Source organism: Xenopus tropicalis, chromosome 10 (genome assembly GCF_000004195.4).
Source record: "Xenopus tropicalis strain Nigerian chromosome 10, UCB_Xtro_10.0, whole genome shotgun sequence".
NCBI lineage: Eukaryota > Metazoa > Chordata > Amphibia > Anura > Pipidae > Xenopus > Xenopus tropicalis.
Window position 1 is genome coordinate 42,652,725 of NC_030686.2, and position 19,032 is coordinate 42,671,756.

The 19,032-nt window shown below is 48.8% G+C and overlaps 1 protein-coding gene across 3 annotated transcripts in view; it reads right to left on the bottom strand.

Moving 5' to 3' along the window:
* Window positions 1-18,317, bottom strand: part of LOC100489773 (arf-GAP with SH3 domain, ANK repeat and PH domain-containing protein 2-like) — a 58,983-nt gene extending 40,666 nt beyond the window's left edge. The window contains exon 1 of one of the 3 annotated variants that reach the window (XM_012952644.3): window positions 17,839-18,317. In XM_012952644.3, the coding sequence (XP_012808098.1) occupies window positions 17,839-17,964 (126 nt within the window). In that variant the 5' untranslated portion in view covers window positions 17,965-18,317. The remainder of the gene's footprint in view (window positions 1-17,838) is intronic. The other 2 variants (XM_004918506.4, XM_004918507.4) reach the window with 2 other exon arrangements.
* Between the last annotated feature and the right edge of the window lie 715 nt (window positions 18,318-19,032).

Here is a 19,032-nt window from a genome sequence, read left to right on the forward strand (position 1 = left end):
ATTGGAATTGGTTGAAAATGGTGGAAAATGGCGGAACAGTACTTCGCGGCTTAGAAAGGAAAAGGAGCAGCAGGGGTAACAAAAACCAATTCCCTGTATCTGGGGGCTTCTAAAGATCCTAAGATTCCAAGGGGATATCTATGTCTAGTGAGCTCCCTGGCTGATATGACTGAAATGTGGGTGCTGGGTTTACTTGGAAGGGTTGAACTTGATGGACTCTGGTCTTATTTCAACCCTATGTAACTATATGAAATGAACCTGCATTGGAGTATGTGGCCCTCCAACCTCAGCAGCTGTAGTTCAACAACACCCGGCCAGCCTGTGCTTGTTCATGATTGGACCTGAGCTTAGGAGCGGATAATAAGGACCATCATGTTAAGCTTCTACATATTGAAAACAGCGGTTAAAAAAAAAAAAAAAATCAATGATCCCACAGATCTGTAATAAACCGCCCGCTTCTCTAATTACAAGGAGATGATCTGCTAAAGAGACAGGCCGGGCTAAAGACCAATCAAAGTCCCTCTAAGCGCTTGCCTTCTGGTTAAACGTTCACTCTTTTCTGCTGCATTAAAATCAATGTATTCCTCCCTGAAACACAGAGACGGGGGGGAAATCAATGGCGTTTAGTGCCGTCACCGGCTGCTGCGGATAGAGATGTTCCATCGGAAGGTTCTCTAAATTGCTTCTTCTCTGTACAGGACTTCCCATAAGGCGGCTGCCTGGCCCACGGAACGCTCCATTACATCTTTAGCAGATTATATCTTCTCCACTATCCCATTACTCTGAGAGGGGAAACATTTGGGGGGCAGATCCCCTTAACAATCCTGCTCCTCTGCAAACAGAACTAAATGTGCAACGCCTGAGCACCAACAATTCAATACCAAGTCAACAACAAGATTTTGAACTTTATTCTAAATGGAGTCAGATTTTGGACTTTATTCTAAATTCTAAGGGGAACTCTGGCTTCCAAACCTATGTTACAGAGCCCCACACAACACAGAAACCCCTAATATCCCTATCCCTGTCATCTGTTCATTCAAAAAGTCTGAATACATATCATTTGTATATGCTGAAATCCAGCTGCAAAACAGTTCCTCACTTTCTGCATCATTTGGAATCCTGGCAGGGGAGGAGGGACTAAAACATTGATGTTACAAATCATACCAACTTCTCTACAGCTTACAGACAGCATGCAGGAACTACATAACCCACAATGCATTGCACTGATCCTTATTGTTCCTTACCTTATTGACATCACGTGTGCAGGGGATTGTGGGATTGGGAGGAGGCAGGCTGAAGGCTGAGGGCAGGCGACTACTGTTACATTTTCTTTGAGTCACAAAGTAGTCAGCCAGATCAGCAGGGGAACAGGGGGCGGGGCTTAGGGAACTGTTCCAAACAGTCCAAACATATTATTACATTAACAATCATGGAAAGGTTGCATATTCTTTAATTGATGTATATTGTAGTTGCTTGAAATGATGTTTACTTTTCAAAAAGCTTAAGTTTTACATAGCATAACATAGTAAGTTAGGTTGAAAAAAGACACACATCCATCACATTCAACCATAATGCCTATATATAACCTGCCTAACTTCTAGTTGACTCAGAGGAAGGCAAAAACCCCAACTGAAGCCTCTCTAATTTGCCGCAGAGGGGAAAAAATTCCTTCCTGACTCCAAGATGGCAATCGGACCAGTCCCTGGATCAACTAGTACTGAGAGCTCCCCTACCCCTGTATTCCCTCACTTGTACTGAGAGCTATCTCCCATACCCCTGTATTCCCTCACTTGTACTGAGAGCTATCCCCCCTACCCCTGTATTCCCTCACTTGTACTGAGAGCTATCCTCCCTACCCCTGTATTCCCTCACTTGTACTGAGAGCTATCTCCCCTACCCCTGTATTCCCTCACTTGTACTGAGAGCTATCCCCCCTACCCCTGTATTCCCTCACTTGTACTGAGAGCTATCTCCCCATACCCCTGTATTCCCTCACTTGTACTGAGAGCTATCCCCCCTACCCCTGTATTCCCTCCCTTGTACTGAGAGCTATCTCCCCTACCCCTGTATTCCCTCACTTGTACTGAGAGCTATCTCCCCTACCCCTGTATTCCCTCACTTGTACTGAGAGCTATCCCCCCTACCCCTGTATTCCCTCACTTGTACTGAGAGCTATCCCCCCTACCCCTGTATTCCCTCACTTGTACTGAGAGCTATCCCCCCTACCCCTGTATTCCCTCACTTGTACTGAGAGCTATCCCCCCTACCCCTGTATTCCCTCACTTGTACTGAGAGCTATCCTCCCTACCCCTGTATTCCCTCCCTTGTACTGAGAGCTATCTCCCCTACCCCTGTATTCTCTCACTTGTACTGAGAGCTATCTCCCCTACCCCTGTATTCCCTCCCTTGTACTGAGAGCTATCTCCCCTACCCCTGTATTCCCTCCCTTGTACTGAGAGCTATCTCCCCTACCCCTGTATTCCCTCCCTTGTACTGAGAGCTATCTCCCCTACCCCTGTATTCCCTCCCTTGTACTGAGAGCTATCCCCCCTACCCCTGTATTCCCTCACTTGTACTGAGAGCTATCTCCCCTACCCCTGTATTCCCTCCCTTGTACTGAGAGCTATCCCCCCTACCCCTGTATTCCCTCCCTTGTACTGAGAGCTATCTCCCCTACCCCTGTATTCCCTCACTTGTACTGAGAGCTATCTCCCCTACCCCTGTATTCCCTCACTTGTACTGAGAGCTATCTCCCATACCCCTGTATTCCCTCACTTGTACTGAGAGCTATCTCCCCTACCCCTGTATTCCCTCACTTGTACTGAGAGCTATCTCCCCTACCCCTGTATTCCCTCACTTGTACTGAGAGCTATCCCCCCTACCCCTGTATTCCCTCACTTGTACTGAGAGCTATCCCCCCTACCCCTGTATTCCCTCACTTGTACTGAGAGCTATCTCCCCTACCCCTGTATTCCCTCACTTGTACTGAGAGCTATCTCCCCTACCCCTGTATTCCCTCACTTGTACTGAGAGCTATCTCCCCTACCCCTGTATTCCCTCACTTGTACTGAGAGCTATCTCCCCTACCCCTGTATTCCCTCACTTGTACTGAGAGCTATCTCCCCTACCCCTGTATTCCCTCCCTTGTACTGAGAGCTATCCCCCCTACCCCTGTATTCCCTCACTTGTACTGAGAGCTATCTCCCCTACCCCTGTATTCCCTCACTTGTACTGAGAGCTATCTCCCCTACCCCTGTATTCCCTCCCTTGTACTGAGAGCTATCCCCCATACCCCTGTATTCCCTCACTTGTACTGAGAGCTATCTCCCCTACCCCTGTATTCCCTCACTTGTACTGAGAGCTATCCCCCCTACCCCTGTATTCCCTCACTTGTACTGAGAGCTATCTCCCCTACCCCTGTATTCCCTCACTTGTACTGAGAGCTATCTCCCCTACCCCTGTATTCCCTCACTTGTACTGAGAGCTATCCTCCCTACCCCTGTATTCCCTCACTTGTACTGAGAGCTATCTCCCCTACCCCTGTATTCCCTCACTTGTACTGAGAGCTATCCTCCCTACCCCTGTATTCCCTCACTTGTACTGAGAGCTATCCCCCCTACCCCTGTATTCCCTCACTTGTACTTAGAGCTATCTCCCCTACCCCTGTATTCCCTCACTTGTACTGAGAGCTATCCCCCCTACCCCTGTATTCCCTCACTTGTACTGAGAGCTATCTCCCCTACCCCTGTATTCCCTCCCTTGTACTGAGAGCTATCTCCCCTACCCCTGTATTCCCTCCCTTGTACTGAGAGCTATCCCCCCTACCCCTGTATTCCCTCACTTGTACTGAGAGCTATCTCCCCTACCCCTGTATTCCCTCACTTGTACTGAGAGCTATCCTCCCTACCCCTGTATTCCCTCACTTGTACTGAGAGCTATCCCCCCTACCCCTGTATTCCCTCACTTGTACTTAGAGCTATCTCCCCTACCCCTGTATTCCCTCACTTGTACTGAGAGCTATCCCCCCTACCCCTGTATTCCCTCACTTGTACTGAGAGCTATCTCCCCTACCCCTGTATTCCCTCCCTTGTACTGAGAGCTATCTCCCCTACCCCTGTATTCCCTCCCTTGTACTGAGAGCTATCCCCCCTACCCCTGTATTCCCTCACTTGTACTGAGTGCTATCTCCCCTACCCCTGTATTCCCTCACTTGTACTGAGAGCTATCTCCCATAACCCTGTATTCCCTCACTTGTACTGAGAGCTATCTCCCCTACCCCTGTATTCCCTCCCTTGTACTGAGAGCTATCTCCCCTACCCCTGTATTCCCTCACTTGTACTGAGAGCTATCTCCCCTACCCCTGTATTCCCTCCCTTGTACTGAGAGCTATCTCCCCTACCCCTGTATTCCCTCACTTGTACTGAGTGCTATCTCCCCTACCCCTGTATTCCCTCACTTGTACTGAGAGCTATCTCCCATAACCCTGTATTCCCTCACTTGTACTGAGAGCTATCTCCCCTACCCCTGTATTCCCTCCCTTGTACTGAGAGCTATCCCCCATACCCCTGTATTCCCTCACTTGTACTGAGAGCTATCCCCCCTACCCCTGTATTCCCTCACTTGTACTTAGAGCTATCTCCCCTACCCCTGTATTCCCTCACTTGTACTGAGAGTGTTACCCAAATTGTCTATCCCACAAGTCAACAGCCCCTTGAAACCCACATGGAAACAGTATGAGCCCTTTATGACAGAAAGTGAGCCTGACCAGCTTGATAGAAAGGATTTATAGCACTGATAAGAAGACGAGCAGCTTGTTCCAGTTGCACTTATACTAGCACATCCAGAGCAAGGGACAGAACTCACAGCTACCCCACCCCTTTAGTGATTCCATTGTGTAGGGATTATAAGGCCCATCAGGTGCCACAGAAGATCAGTTTAGGCTGGGGGTAATTTTCACAGTTACTGAAATTTACCCTTGTCCACCAACAGTTCAGTTGCCTATAAGCAGGCCCGGACTGGCAATCTGTGGGTTCAGGCAAATGCCAGAGGGGCTGCTGTAAGGTGCCATAGACACTCACTATTTATTGGGCTGGGGGGGCTGTTTGGGCCTCTGGGTACTTGGAATGCCAGGACCCAGGCCCAGACTGGCAATCTGTGGGTTCAGGCAAATGCCAGAGGGGCTGCTGTAAGGTGCCATAGACACTCACTATTTATTGGGCTGGGGGGGGCTGTTTGGGCCTCTGGGTACTTGGAATGCCAGGGCCCAGGCCCAGACTGGCAATCTGTGGGTTCAGGCAAGTGTCAGAGGGGCTGCTGTAAGGTGCCATAGACAGTCACTATTTATTGGGCTGGGGGGGCTGTTTGGGCCTCTGGGTACTTGGAATGCCAGGACCCAGGCCCAGACTGGCAATCTGTGGGTTCAGGCAAGTGTCAGAGGGGCTGCTGTAAGGTGCCATAGACAGTCACTATTTATTGGGCTGGGGGGGGGGGGGTTGTTTGGGCCTCTGGGTGCTTGGAATCCCAGTCTGGATGTGCCTTTTGACCCCCACTCTGTGTATCTAAGGGGAGGCCCTGGAATATGCCTTGTGTGCCATTAGCCTAACAGGACACTCACAGAGAGTAAGCTCTTCATCTCTACCAAATTTCAATCCTGCAACAGCTCAGAGTTCCCGTTTGGAGTAACTGAATCATGGGAACGAAAATCTCCCAGATAACGAGCTGGACTTCATTATACACAAAGCCTGGCTGTGGTTCTTGGCTGCATTCTCTCCTCTGAATCATTAAGGTCGTTCACAAAAGCCAAAGAAGAGAAGCGATTACAGAATTGTTCTCTAACCTGAGGAATAAATCATACATCTGGCTCAGCTATCATTGCCGGTAATTATGGAACAGTAAAAAGGGGTTTAAAGGAAAAGCGAACATAAAAATGGAACTTAATTCATATTGCGAGTTTAATTATGTTGCTATTACGTGTTCACTCAAGGTATCATACTTGAGTATTAAAATGGATACTGTACCCCCTACTGTAAATGATAAGGATATTAGCAGTCACTGAGGGGTTCTGTGCCCCCCATATAAAGGCACAAGGCTGCAGGCTGAGTTATACAGGGAACTCTGAGTATCACTCATGTATTATAATGGATAATGTACCCCCTACTGTAAATGATAAGGATATTAGCAGTCACTGAGGGGTTCTGTGCCCATATAAAGGCACAAGGCTGCAGGCTGAGTTATACAGGGAACTCTGAGTATCACTCATGTATTATAAGGGATAATGTACCCCCTGCTGTAAATGATAAGGATATTAGCAGTCACTGAGGGGTTCTGTGCCCATATAAAGGCACAAGGCTGCAGGCTGAGTTATACAGGGAACTCTGAGTATCACTCATGTATTATAAGGGATAATGTACCCCCTACTGTAAATGATAAGGATATTAGCAGTCACTGAGGGGTTCTGTGCCCATATAAAGGCACAAGGCTGCAGGCTGAGTTATACAGGGAACTCTGAGTATCACTCATGTATTATAAGGGATAATGTACCCCCTACTGTAAATGATAAGGATATTAGCAGTCACTGAGGGGTTCTGTGCCCATATAAAGGCACAAGGCTGCAGGCTGAGTTATACAGGGAGCTCTGAGTATCACTCATGTATTATAAGGGATAATGTACCCCCTACTGTAAATGATAAGGATATTAGCAGTCACTGAGGGGTTCTGTGCCCATATAAAGGCACAAGGCTGCAGGCTGAGTTATACAGAGAACTCTGAGTATCACTCATGTATTATAAGGGATAATGTACCCCCTACTGTAAATGATAAGGATATTAGCAGTCACTGAAAAGGAGTCAGTAGCACCAAGAAATTAAAAACACTGGCACTTTTGGATATTATGCTTCTTTCAGAAAAACATGTTACTTTTATTTAAAAACACCTTTTGCTAATGTTGGGTAGGGTTTTGGAGGCAACCAATAAAAGACAAGTTATGCCTGTGTTTAGGTGTCTCTTCCACTTAACATTATTTTCATGTGTTAAACTTACCTTTATATCCCATAGATAAAACCCCAATCCACCACTAAGTAGAACTAGCCCACTTCTACTATTAGTAATCTTGTCTTCCTCCTTGTTTTCAGTTGCTGCTCCAGCCCTGCAGCTCGTCTGCTTTGGTTAAACTAACACAGGCTGTGGGGTTTGGTACTACCAGTGCCGCCACTGCACCCACATACCAATGCCAACCAGAACCCCTACACCAATCCCAGTACCAAACAATAATGAGCAGTTTGTTTATTGGACGCAGGGAGTTCTCCTCAGTGGCATTATCAAGGGGGTAACTGGGATACAAAATAGTCCCTGGCATTCCAAGTACCCAGAGGCCCAAACAGCCCCCCCAGCCCAATAAATAGTGACTATGGCACCTTACAGCAGCCCCTCTGGCATTTGCCTGAACCCACAGATTTTCAGTCTGGGCCTGGGTCCTGGCATTCCAAGTACCCAGAGGCCCAAACAGCCCCCCCAGCCCAATAAATAGTGTCTATGGCACCTTACAGCAGCCCCTCTGGCATTTGCCTGAACCCACAGATTGCCAGTCTGGGCCTGGGTCCTGGCATTCCAAGTACCCAGAGGCCCAAACAGCCCCCCCAGCCCAATAAATAGTGGGTGTCTATGGCACCTTACAGCAGCCCCTCTGGCATTTGCCTGAACCCACAGATTGCCAGTCTGGGCCTGGGCCCTGGCATTCCAAGTACCCAGAGGCACAAACAGCCCCCCCCAGCCCAATAAATAGTGACTATGGCACCTTACAGCAGCCCCTCTGGCATTTGCCTGAACCCACAGATTGCCAGTCCGGGCCTGATGCCCAGGGCAGATGTCACTGCCCATAGAGTGACTGATCCCATAGGGCAAGTAAAAAGGAGAAGCAAAGGAAGTAAATATGTGATAATACAATTTCGGAAGCACGCGTGTTTCTCAATACCCCGCTGAAGCGGTTAGAAGCTCCCTACGATGCCTGACAGGCTGAATAACTGTATCTAATACGGAAGGAGAAGTGCTGCTTCTCTTTTATTACTAACTCCTTACACACAGCATGTGACTGGTGGCGTGGCGCTGCCACGTGGCAGGGTAGGTGAGGCAGCACCGTCTCTGGGGCAGTGATCTGATACATGTATCTAAAGGAGACCATACAAGGTAAGGTTTGCTGGTTAGGCAAGGTCGCCAAATGAGTGAATCTTTCCCCTGATCGCGCCCAAGGTGGGCATGTGATATTGCGCTAATGCAGGGGTGGGCAAACTTTTTGGCTCACGGGCCACATTTACTCACCCCCGGGCCGGGCCGGACCGGGCCAGGGCGGGCCCCCTTCTCTCTTTAATTCCGGCACGCCAATGACACAAAGTCTCGCGGGATGAGACTTGGCGTCGTCGGCGGGCCGGATTAAAAAGGCAAAGGGGCCAGATGTGGCCCGCGGGCCGTAGTTTGCCCACCCCTGCGCTAATGCCATCGTTTGGCCCGGTGGCACATTACAATGACCCGATGTGGTCCCCAATCCAACAAACCTGCCCAATTGTTATCTGCCCGATTTTTGCAAAGACGTCGGTCAGGGAGGCCCATTGGAGGGCCCCATACATGGGCAGATAAGCTGCCAGATCGGTTGGAAGGACCCATATCTGCCCGTGTATGGCCGCTTTAATACCTGCAGATTCCTCTTCTGTTCCCTTTCCCTGACAGCAGGCAGCAGTGAGCGGAGATTTAGCCGAGGCAGCACCAACAACCCTGTTCTACGCAGAATAAGCAGCAGGTTACTCCCCGGTGTCTCTTTAGTGATGTCTTGTTAAGGGAGACACGCGCCTTCCGGCATTCTGTAACTACACACAGACTCTGTATTTCCCTTCAGTCACTGTGCCCTCTGCCTACTGCTCATCCATAACAGCCCTACAGATATAGGATCTTTTATCCAGAATACTTGGGACCTGGGGTTTCCTGGATAAGTGGAATTTGGATCCACATACCTTAAGCCTAGTAAAACACATTTAAACATTAAAGGGGAACTCCGGCTTCTGAACCAAAATGTGTTAAAGAGCCCCACACAGCACAGAAACCCCTAATATCCCTATCACTGTAATCTGTTCCTTCAAAAAGTAGGAATAAATACCATTTGTATATGCTGAAATCCAGCTGCAAAACAGTTCTTCTCTTTCGGCATCATTTGGAATCCTGGTAGGGGAGAAGGGACTAAAACATTGATGTTACAAATCCTAACAGCTTACAGACAGCATGCAGGAACTACATAACCCACAATGCATTGCACTGTGATGTTCCTTTCCTTATTGACATCACGTGTGCAGGGGATTGTGGGATTGGGAGGATGCCGGCTGAAGGCAGGATGAGGACAGGTGATTACAATTACTTTTTCTTTGAGTCACAAAGTAGTCAGCCAGATCAGCAGGGGAACAGGGGGCGGGGCTTAGGGAACTGTTCCAAACCAGATTATTACATTAAACATCATGAAAAGGCTGCGTATTTTGTAATTGATGTATATTGCAAAGTTGCTTGAAATGATGTTTACTTTTCAAAAGGCTTAAGTTGTGTTTGGGTGGAGTTTCCTTTTAAATAACCCTTATAATTTGCAATTGATCCTTTTTTGTGTGTTCTTTTTGTTCAGCAGCTATCCAGTTTGGAATTTCAGCAGGGGCTAAGTTGCTAGGGTACAATATACCCTAGCAACCAGGCAGTGGATTGAACGAGAGGAAGAGAACAAGAGAGAGGCTTAATAAAAATATAAGTAATAGAAAATAAAAAAAATACAATAAGATCATCATATTAAGTAATAATATTTCGGCCATATGAGGTGGCAAAACAAGTCAACAACTATAAAAAAAAATGAAGACCAATTGAAAGGTTGCTATGACCAGGCCATAATATGTGTGTTTTTTGGCAGGCAATATGTAACAACTGCTGAGAACTGTCACAACCTCTGTTACCTCACACTGACCAACTACACTTCCTTAGGGCTGCCACTTTATAGGGGGAAGTGCTGAAATAAGGAAACGGGTTACACAAGAAACAAAATATATTATATTTGCAAAGTTCATGTATCATGAAAAAGCCCATATATGGGCAGAGCTGTGAGCAGAGAGACCAGAGTGTCCCCCCACAGCTGGGAAACTTCACCCCCAACCCCACAAAGTCACACTTGCTCCAATGGATCGGGGTGATGTTCCTGCAAATCTTTTCCATATAAATCAATAGGACAGCGCCCCCTATGCAAAAGCACTAGCAGAACATTGTTTGCAATGCAATAAAACCTCTAATATTCATATGTTAAGCCAGTGGGAGAAGGGCAACCAAGAGACCTGTGCATCATCCCAGGCACTAGTCCATGGACAGTGGAACTGACTTCCAGGGTCCCGCAACGACTAACCCTCCATGCCAGGGACCACCCCTCACCTCCCTGTCCACCACCATAGACAACCCAGGCCCTGCCCACTGCCTCCCATTACACCGCTGCCTACATACCTGCAGCACTAACCCAGTGTCCCATTGGGCCAGTCCTTAGTTGCTTAAACTGAGAGTACAGCCCTATGTGTACATAAAGGGATAGAGAATGAATGCTCTATGTATAAAATGTGCTATTGGGCCTCTGTGTACTTGGAATGCCAGGACCCAGGCCCAGACTGGTAATCTGTGGGTTCAGGCAAATGCCAGAGGGGCTGCTGTAAGATGCCATAGACAGTCACTATTTATTGGGCTGGGGGGGCTGTTTGGGCCTCTGGGTACTTGGAATGCCAGGACCCAGGCCCAGACTGGCAATCTGTGGGTTCAGGCAAATGCCAGAGGGGCTGCTGTAAGGTGCCATAGACACTCACTATTTATTGGGCTGGGGGGGGGGGGCTGTTTGGGCCTCTGGGTACTTGGAATGCCAGGACCCAGGCCCAGACTGGCAATCTGTGGGTTCAGGCAAATGCCAGAGGGGCTGCTGTAAGATGCCATAGACAGTCACTATTTATTGGGCAGGAGGGGGGCTGTTTGGGCCTCTGGGTACTTGGAATGCCAGGACCCAGGCCCAGACTGGCAATCTGTGGGTTCAGACAAATGCCAGAGGGGCTGCTGTAAGATGCCATAGTCACTCACTATTTATTGGGCAGGAGGGGGGCTGTTTGGGTCTCTGGGTACTTGGAATGCCAGGACCCAGGCCCAGACTGGCAATCTGTGGGTTCAGACAAATGCCAGAGGGGCTGCTGTAAGATGCCATAGACAGTCACTATTTATTGGGCAGGAGGGGGGCTGTTTGGGTCTCTGGGTACTTGGAATGCCAGGACCCAGGCCCAGACTGGCAATCTGTGGGTTCAGACAAATGCCAGAGGGGCTGCTGTAAGGTGCCATAGACAGTCACTATTTATTGGGCTGGGGGGGCTGTTTGTGCCTCTGGGTACTTGGAATGCCAGGACCCAGGCCCAGACTGGCAATCTGTGGGTTCAGACAAATGCCAGAGGGGCTGCTGTAAGATGCCATAGACACTCACTATTTATTGGGCTTGGGGGGGGGGGGGGCTGTTTGGGCCTCTGGGTACTTGGAATGCCAGGGCCTATTTTGACTCCAAACCTGCCCGTATATATAAATACAAACAAAAGGAACGTTTTGGGCACCAAAAAGTTAGAACCCCTATACTGTACTGTATATGGGAAACATGATGGCAGCTCCCACCAATAGGTATAAATACAAATAAACAGTGCACAAAAACTATACCCTCATACTTCAGCTGCTATGGGTGCTGAGATCTGTAATTCAACAACATCTGGGAGACAGCAGGCCATAAGTATGTGTTTGGAGTCCAGCAATAAAATAGTCTGGCGCGTTTACAATGTGATCCAAACATTCTTGATTCATTTGCACACATTAATACAGTGCTCCTGCGTGCATCTCTTTCATTATAATATATCATATCCTGTAATAGGTCAGATCTACTGGGAACGCTCCGTCACCACTGAATGAGTAAGCCTTAGCTCCATACAGAAAGGACACACTGTGCCTTCAGCCCTGGGAATCACTAAACTCATTCTGACAAGCCGCCCTTAGTGTAAAGGTCCAAGCAAATGCAACTCATGGACACAGAATTGTAGGTGAAAGTGACTGTGCCAATGGGAAGGGACTGGGGCTGTGGGATAGCAGGTATAGTAGGGAGAGATGGTGCCTATAGTAGCAGTGGGATAATAGCCTCTGGGAAGGGACTGGGGCTGTGGGATAGCAGGTATAGTAGGGAGAGATGGTGCCTATAGTAGCAGTGGGGGGATAATAGCCTCTGGGAAGGGACTGGGGCTGTGGGATAGCAGGTATAGTAGGGAGAGATGGTGCCTATAGTAGCAGTGGGGGGATAATAGCCTCTGGGAAGGGACTGGGGCTGTGGGATAGCAGGTTTAGTAGGGAGAGATGGTGCCTATAGTAGCAGTGGGATAATAGCCTCTGGGAAGGGACTGGGGCTGTGGGATAGCAGGTATAGTAGGGAGAGATGGTGCCTATAGTAGCAGTGGGGGGGGGGGGATAATAGCCTCTGGGAAGGGACTGGGGCTGTGGGATAGCAGGTATAGTAGGGAGAGATGGTGCCTATAGTAGCAGTGGGGGGATAATAGCCTCTGGGAAGGGACTGGGGCTGTGGGATAGCAGGTATAGTAGGGAGAGATGGTGCCTATAGTAGCAGTGGGGGGATAATAGCCTCTGGGAAGGGACTGGGGCTGTGGGATAGCAGGTATAGTAGGGAGAGATGGTGCCTATAGTAGCAGTGGGATAATAGCCTCTGGGAAGGGACTGGGGCTGTGGGATAGCAGGTATAGTAGGGAGAGATGGTACCTATAGTAGCAGTGGGGGATAATAGCCTCTGGGAAGGGACTGGGGCTGTGGGATAGCAGGTATAGTAGGGAGAGATGGTACCTATAGTAGCAGTGGGGGGATAATAGCCTCTGGGAAGGGACTGGGGCTGTGGGATAGCAGGTATAGTAGGGAGAGATGGTGCCTATAGTAGCAGTGGGATAATAGCCTCTGGGAAGGGACTGGGGCTGTGGGATAGCAGGTATAGTAGGGAGAGATGGTGCCTATAGTAGCAGTGGGGGGATAATAGCCTCTGGGAAGGGACTGGGGCTGTGGGATAGCAGGTATAGTAGGGAGAGATGGTGCCTATAGTAGCAGTGGGGGGATAATAGCCTCTGGGAAGGGACTGGGGCTGTGGGATAGCAGGTATAGTAGGGAGAGATGGTGCCTATAGTAGCAGTGGGGGGATAATAGCCTCTGGGAAGGGACTGGGGCTGTGGGATAGCAGGTATAGTAGGGAGAGATGGTGCCTATAGTAGCAGTGGGATAATAGCCTCTGGGAAGGGACTGGGGCTGTGGGATAGCAGGTATAGTAGGGAGAGATGGTGCCTATAGTAGCAGTGGGGGGATAATAGCCTCTGGGAAGGGACTGGGGCTGTGGGATAGCAGGTATAGTAGGGAGAGATGGTGCCTATAGTAGCAGTGGGGGGATAATAGCCTCTGGGAAGGGACTGGGGCTGTGGGATAGCAGGTATAGTAGGGAGAGATGGTGCCTATAGTAGCAGTGGGATAATAGCCTCTGGGAAGGAACCCAATTCCTAATGGAAATGAAATTTGGGGGCTGTATGAGCTCAGTGCAGTCCCGGTTTCCTATCAGTACAATGCTGGTGTCTGTCCCGCTGGGCGGCTGTTTATCCTGTATCAGTATATTTAATGGAGCGCCACTCCGAGTGATTAACACCCAACAGGGATTATGGTTGCCGTTTCCCATAAGCCCCTAAGACTAAGAGCAGAGAGCGACACTGCAGATGCACAAAGTGCTGTGTGAGCCATAAAGGCCGAGGGGTTTTTGCAGAGAAAACAGGGTTCTGTTACCGCTTCCCTTTCTGAGCGCACTGGGGCTGGGGGGATGGAAAAGGCTTTTACGTATATGTTTAAAGAGGGTCCTATGTGTGTGGGAGCAAAGCTAGCTACCTGGCTGGGGCTGCACTATGCTGGGGCCTCCTTGGGGATCAGAATGGGACACCTGCAGCTGCGGGACAGGGTGATACGGTCAGTTCTGTACAGAATTCAGCTGCCGATTGGGGTCCTTATCTGCCCGTGTATGGGCACCCTAGGTGGGCTACCCGACTGACATCTGGGCTGAAATTAAAATTACTTTTTATTATTTATTTTTCTATTCAATCCCTCTCCTGTTCATAAACATATCCCTTTCAATCCTCTGCCTGGTTGCTAGGTTAAATTGGAACCTAGCAACCAGCTGCTGAAATTCCACACTGGGGAACTGCTGCACAAAAAGCTAAATAATTCAAAAACCGCAAACAAAAAATGAAGACCAACTGCAAACTGTCTCAAAATAGCATTCTCTATATCATCTAAAGGTAAACAACCCCTTTAAACCCTTATTCGCTCCCCCCCCCCATGAGAAACCTTAGCTCTACACTTGCTTGGGGGCATTTTGGCTGTACACCCCCCCCCTCCACATAGTCTTGCATAAAAGCATAAATAAATGTCTTGAGTCAGGACCAGGGATTTCCAGTTCTCTCTGCTACTGTGCAGAGGGGAATCAGGAGGGGGAGGAGCATGAGAATGGAATAATATACTATAATCTTCCATCACAATATTCGCCCCCGTGGCCCCCAGTGACGGCGATATTGGTTATGTGGCGCCACATTGAGCTGCATTTTTATTTCTTAATGTGGTTTGGTGGAAAAGCCGCACATAATGGGCATAAATAGGAGCAGTTATGTGTCAGAACTGCATGGGGGGGGGGGGTACCTAGGTACTTCCTCGCACAGCCACTTGCCCTGGATTCCCCTTTGTTGCCCCCATAACAGGCTTCTCATACAGAACAAGCTAATAAATGGAAGCGCAGCACTTTCCAGGCCCATAAGCCCCCTCTTAGATTGTAAGCTCTACTAGCCAGGCACCTCCCTCCTCCTTTGTACCTAACTAACTGTGTATGGGACCTGTTATACAGAATGCTCAGGACCTGGGGTTTTCCAGATATTGGGTCTTTTGGTAACTTGGAACAACATCAACTAAAAAAAATGATTTACACATGTTGTCTGGATAATGGATCCCATCACATATATTAAGTACAGTACTGTGTATACAAGGGCCAGTGTGGATATTTAAGGCTAAGGTACCCTGCACTGTGGATATTTAAGGCTAAGGTACCCTGCACTGTGGATATTTAAGGCTAAGGTACCCTGCACTGTGGATATTTAAGGCTAAGGTACCCTGCACTGTGGATATTTAAGGCTAAGGTACCCTGCACTGTGGATATTTAAGGCTAAGGTACCCTGCAGTGTGGATATTTAAGGCTAAGGTACCCTGCAGTGTGGGTATTTAAGGCTAAGGTACCCTGCAGTGTGGGTATTTAAGGCTAAGGTACCCTGCAGTGTGGGTATTTAAGGCTAAGGTACCCTGCAGTGTGGATATTTAAGGCTAAGGTACCCTGCAGTGTGGATATTTAAGGCTAAGGTACCCTGCAGTGTGGATATTTAAGGCTAAGGTACCCTGCACGTGCCAGCACAGAGCGGAAGGCAAGCAGCGGGCAAGAAAAAGAAGGAAGAGACCACAAGCAAAGAGGAGTGTCAGCAGTATGCCCGCTCCTTCAGCAGAGCCACCAACACCTTCTGTTTATGGTAATTCAACTGTGTAATCCTACGGTCACGGCCACCTTCCCAGAGTGGGACCTGCACTGCAGGGATAGACCCATCGGCAGGGAAGCAAAACGCATCTACATTTACACAGCAGCCTATGGCACACAGGGAGTGTTCTGTATCAATGGCTTTTTCCAGTTGCCGCTGGTGTCCCAGTTGAGGGCTACTATCTCTGAAAGCTTGTGCCAGTCTGTAAAAGGTTAAATAGCAGGCATAACAGGCAGCAACTTTTATACAACAGTCCACCCATACACCCTCTCTGTGCATCAGTGCTGCCCTGCTGATTGGTGGGCACAATGTACCAATCCCCACCAACCTAATCCTGCCACAGCGCCCAACATGCCCCAGCCCAGCTGCAGTCAGGGTAAAACCAGCAGAGCCTTAGGCCAAGTGTAGAGGTAATGGGAAGGTGCATCAGCAATGGAGCTGGCGCCATGCAAGGGTTAACTATCAGTCACTCCCCCTCCCCAGATATCAACTCTAATTCCAATCACCTGAGCTGTTAATTAGCCCCAGTTTGGGCGGCCATGTTTGGGCTACAGTGGAAGGTTGCAGAACTTACAGTCAGACCCCCCCCCACTGTCACTGGGCCCTGTAAGGGGAGGGGAAGACCCAAGTGGCATGAATTAAAGGCGTATTTACACGGTAATGGCTGCCATTTTGTTACCCCACTACCCAGGGTGGGCAAAATACTCAATATTGCCCCCCAGTCCAAATGAATGGGAAATGCCCCTATGCACCAGGGGTGTATCCCTCGCTGCACTAGTGTGCATTAGACACTTGTCACTCCATACGCCCCCCTGGCGCATAGCGGTGACTCCCCATCACCGTGAGTGGGACAAACTGCTAGCAATCATGCAGTGAGCCATTAGCCGCCAAGGGCCCTCTGCGTAATAACCATCTTGCTTTGTGGGGACACAAAACCTGAGAAGCAGCCACTGCACTAGTTTTCCGCCAGCAGCGGCGCCAGTTACACCATTACTTAATGCCACATTAGTACTGGCAGAAGCAATTGACGTCCATGGCAGATTTAGGTGGCAAAGAAATAAGTGGCACTTACGCCTACATAGCTGCTTTAAAAATATGTGAGACTTTACATGGCATACTGTAATGCGCTGGGATATAAATCTGCCCCAGGGGAGGGTACTACTCCTGTGTATGCCCCATGGTGTGGGCACCTCTGCCCATCAATCTAGAGTACAGCTTTTTAACCTCTTCAGTGCCATGACCTGTCTTTGGTCTAACACTGACCCCAGCCTGGCCACTGCCACACTCACCCCTATGGCACGTTTGCCCAGTGTTTAACACTTGCAATGCCAAGTTCACTCAACTCAAATATCTCTGCAAACCAAACAGTAAAACCCATTATTTAGTTACTGTATCCATAGCTGGGGGGGGGGGTCACACCAGCAGCACAAAGTGTTGGCACCTAAGGGATTACACTAGCACAGCACCTTATGCACTCCCACCTGCACCCCAGGGTTAACTCCATATGTACCAAAATGAGCACAACAACACACCTCTACCCCCCAAATGCAACACAGGGATTAACTACTTTGTTGCCAACATGGCCAAAACATAACTGCCACCCTAGCAGTCAGCACAATCACAGCAAGGCTGCAATCCATGTACACTACCTGGGTTAACCCTTCAGTTGTCATCATGGGCACAGCTTTAACTCTATAGATGCCACACAGCATATCCACATTCTAACCTGTAGTCCAGGTGTAACCCACTAACTGCCAGCCCAAGCACGGCATAACTAGGATTAACTATTAGAAGGCAGCAATAGCTTATCGTAAATCAGAGCACCCAAAAAATATGCTTACAGTTAACCACTTTGTTGCCAATACGCCCACAGCATACAGGGCAACATACACTTATAGCCCAGATCAACCCTTTAGTAGCCAACACAAACCTTCCCTGTCTGCACCTGTTGACAAAAGGGGTTAACCCCTAGCTGACCATTGGGGGGAGCTTTATAGCGGTATCATGCTGGCACTCCCCCTAATGCACAGCTAGTGGTTAACCACTTGTTTGCCAAGGCAAACACAGAGTCTCTGCTGCCAGAAAGGTGGCATCTGAGGTGGCAACAGAGTGGGGAAATTGCCCCCCTACCCTATTGCTTCTGCCAAAATGAATGTAAAAGCCCAGGTACCTCCTCAATGCCTGCCACTGTGTTCCTGCAGCTTCCCATTCTCTTGTTGAAAGAAGAAGTAGTGGGGGAGCTGTGGTCTTCCAGGGTCTCCGAGATGAACTCGCTGACTGTGATGAGGTCGGGCATGGTGGGTGCTGGGGTGCTACAGGCAAGGCTACAGCAGCTGGGTGCAGGCTCTGGCTGTGCAGTATGGGGGCTGCTGTACGCTGCGCAGTGTAAATAGCAATGCAGTGCAAATGGCAATGTCTATCCGTGCAGCTAGAGAGGCACCCAGTTGGCTCTGTATATAGGCACTGTGTATAGGCAGCAGCAGTGGGGACAGAGATCAGCTGGGAGCTCCTAACTGTGCATCCTCCCTGCGCAGCTCAATGAAAAGGGAACTGAGCGGCGCAGGCGCAGAGCGCACCAGAGGGGGTTGCACCAGTGCCGGGGAGAGAGGGGTGAGAGTGAGGGAGATGTGAGGAAGAGACTATTCTCAGCAGCGGGGGGGGCATGTAGGGGCTGAGGAACGGGGCTATGGAATGCGGCGTGGGGAATAGAAGTGATGGGGAAACGGCAGAGAGAGATGTGGGGCTGATAAATACCCCCCCCCCCTTATCACCAAACCCCCCTACAACCCATATCGTGTATGGATAATTAGCCATTCATTTAGGTGCATGCTGCGAACTGCGCTGAATTCTGTGTAGCCATGCGGTAAATTCGCTTCTAATTGGCGTTTGTATTTGTGTGTGTGTATTTGTGTGTGTATGTATTTGTGTGTGTATGTATTTGTGTGTGTATGTATTTGTGTGTGTATCTGTGTGTGTATTTGTATGTGTATTTGTGTGTGTATGTATTTGTGTGTGTATTTGTATGTGTGTATTTGTGTATGTGTATGTATGTATGTGTGTGTGTGTATTTGTGTGTGTGTGTTTGTGGATGTATTTGTGGATGTGTATGTGTATTTGTGGATGTGTATGTATGTGTGTTTGTGTATGTGTATTTGTGGATGTGTATGTGTGTGTTTGTGGATGTGTATTTGTATGTGTGTATTTGTGGATGTGGATGTGTATTTGTATGTGTGTATTTGTGTGTGTGTATTTGTGGATGTGTATGTGTGTGTGTTTGTGGATGTGTATGTGTATTTGTGTGTGTGTGTGTGTGTGGATGTGTCATGTGGATGTGTATTTATGGGTGTGTATTTATGTGCATGTA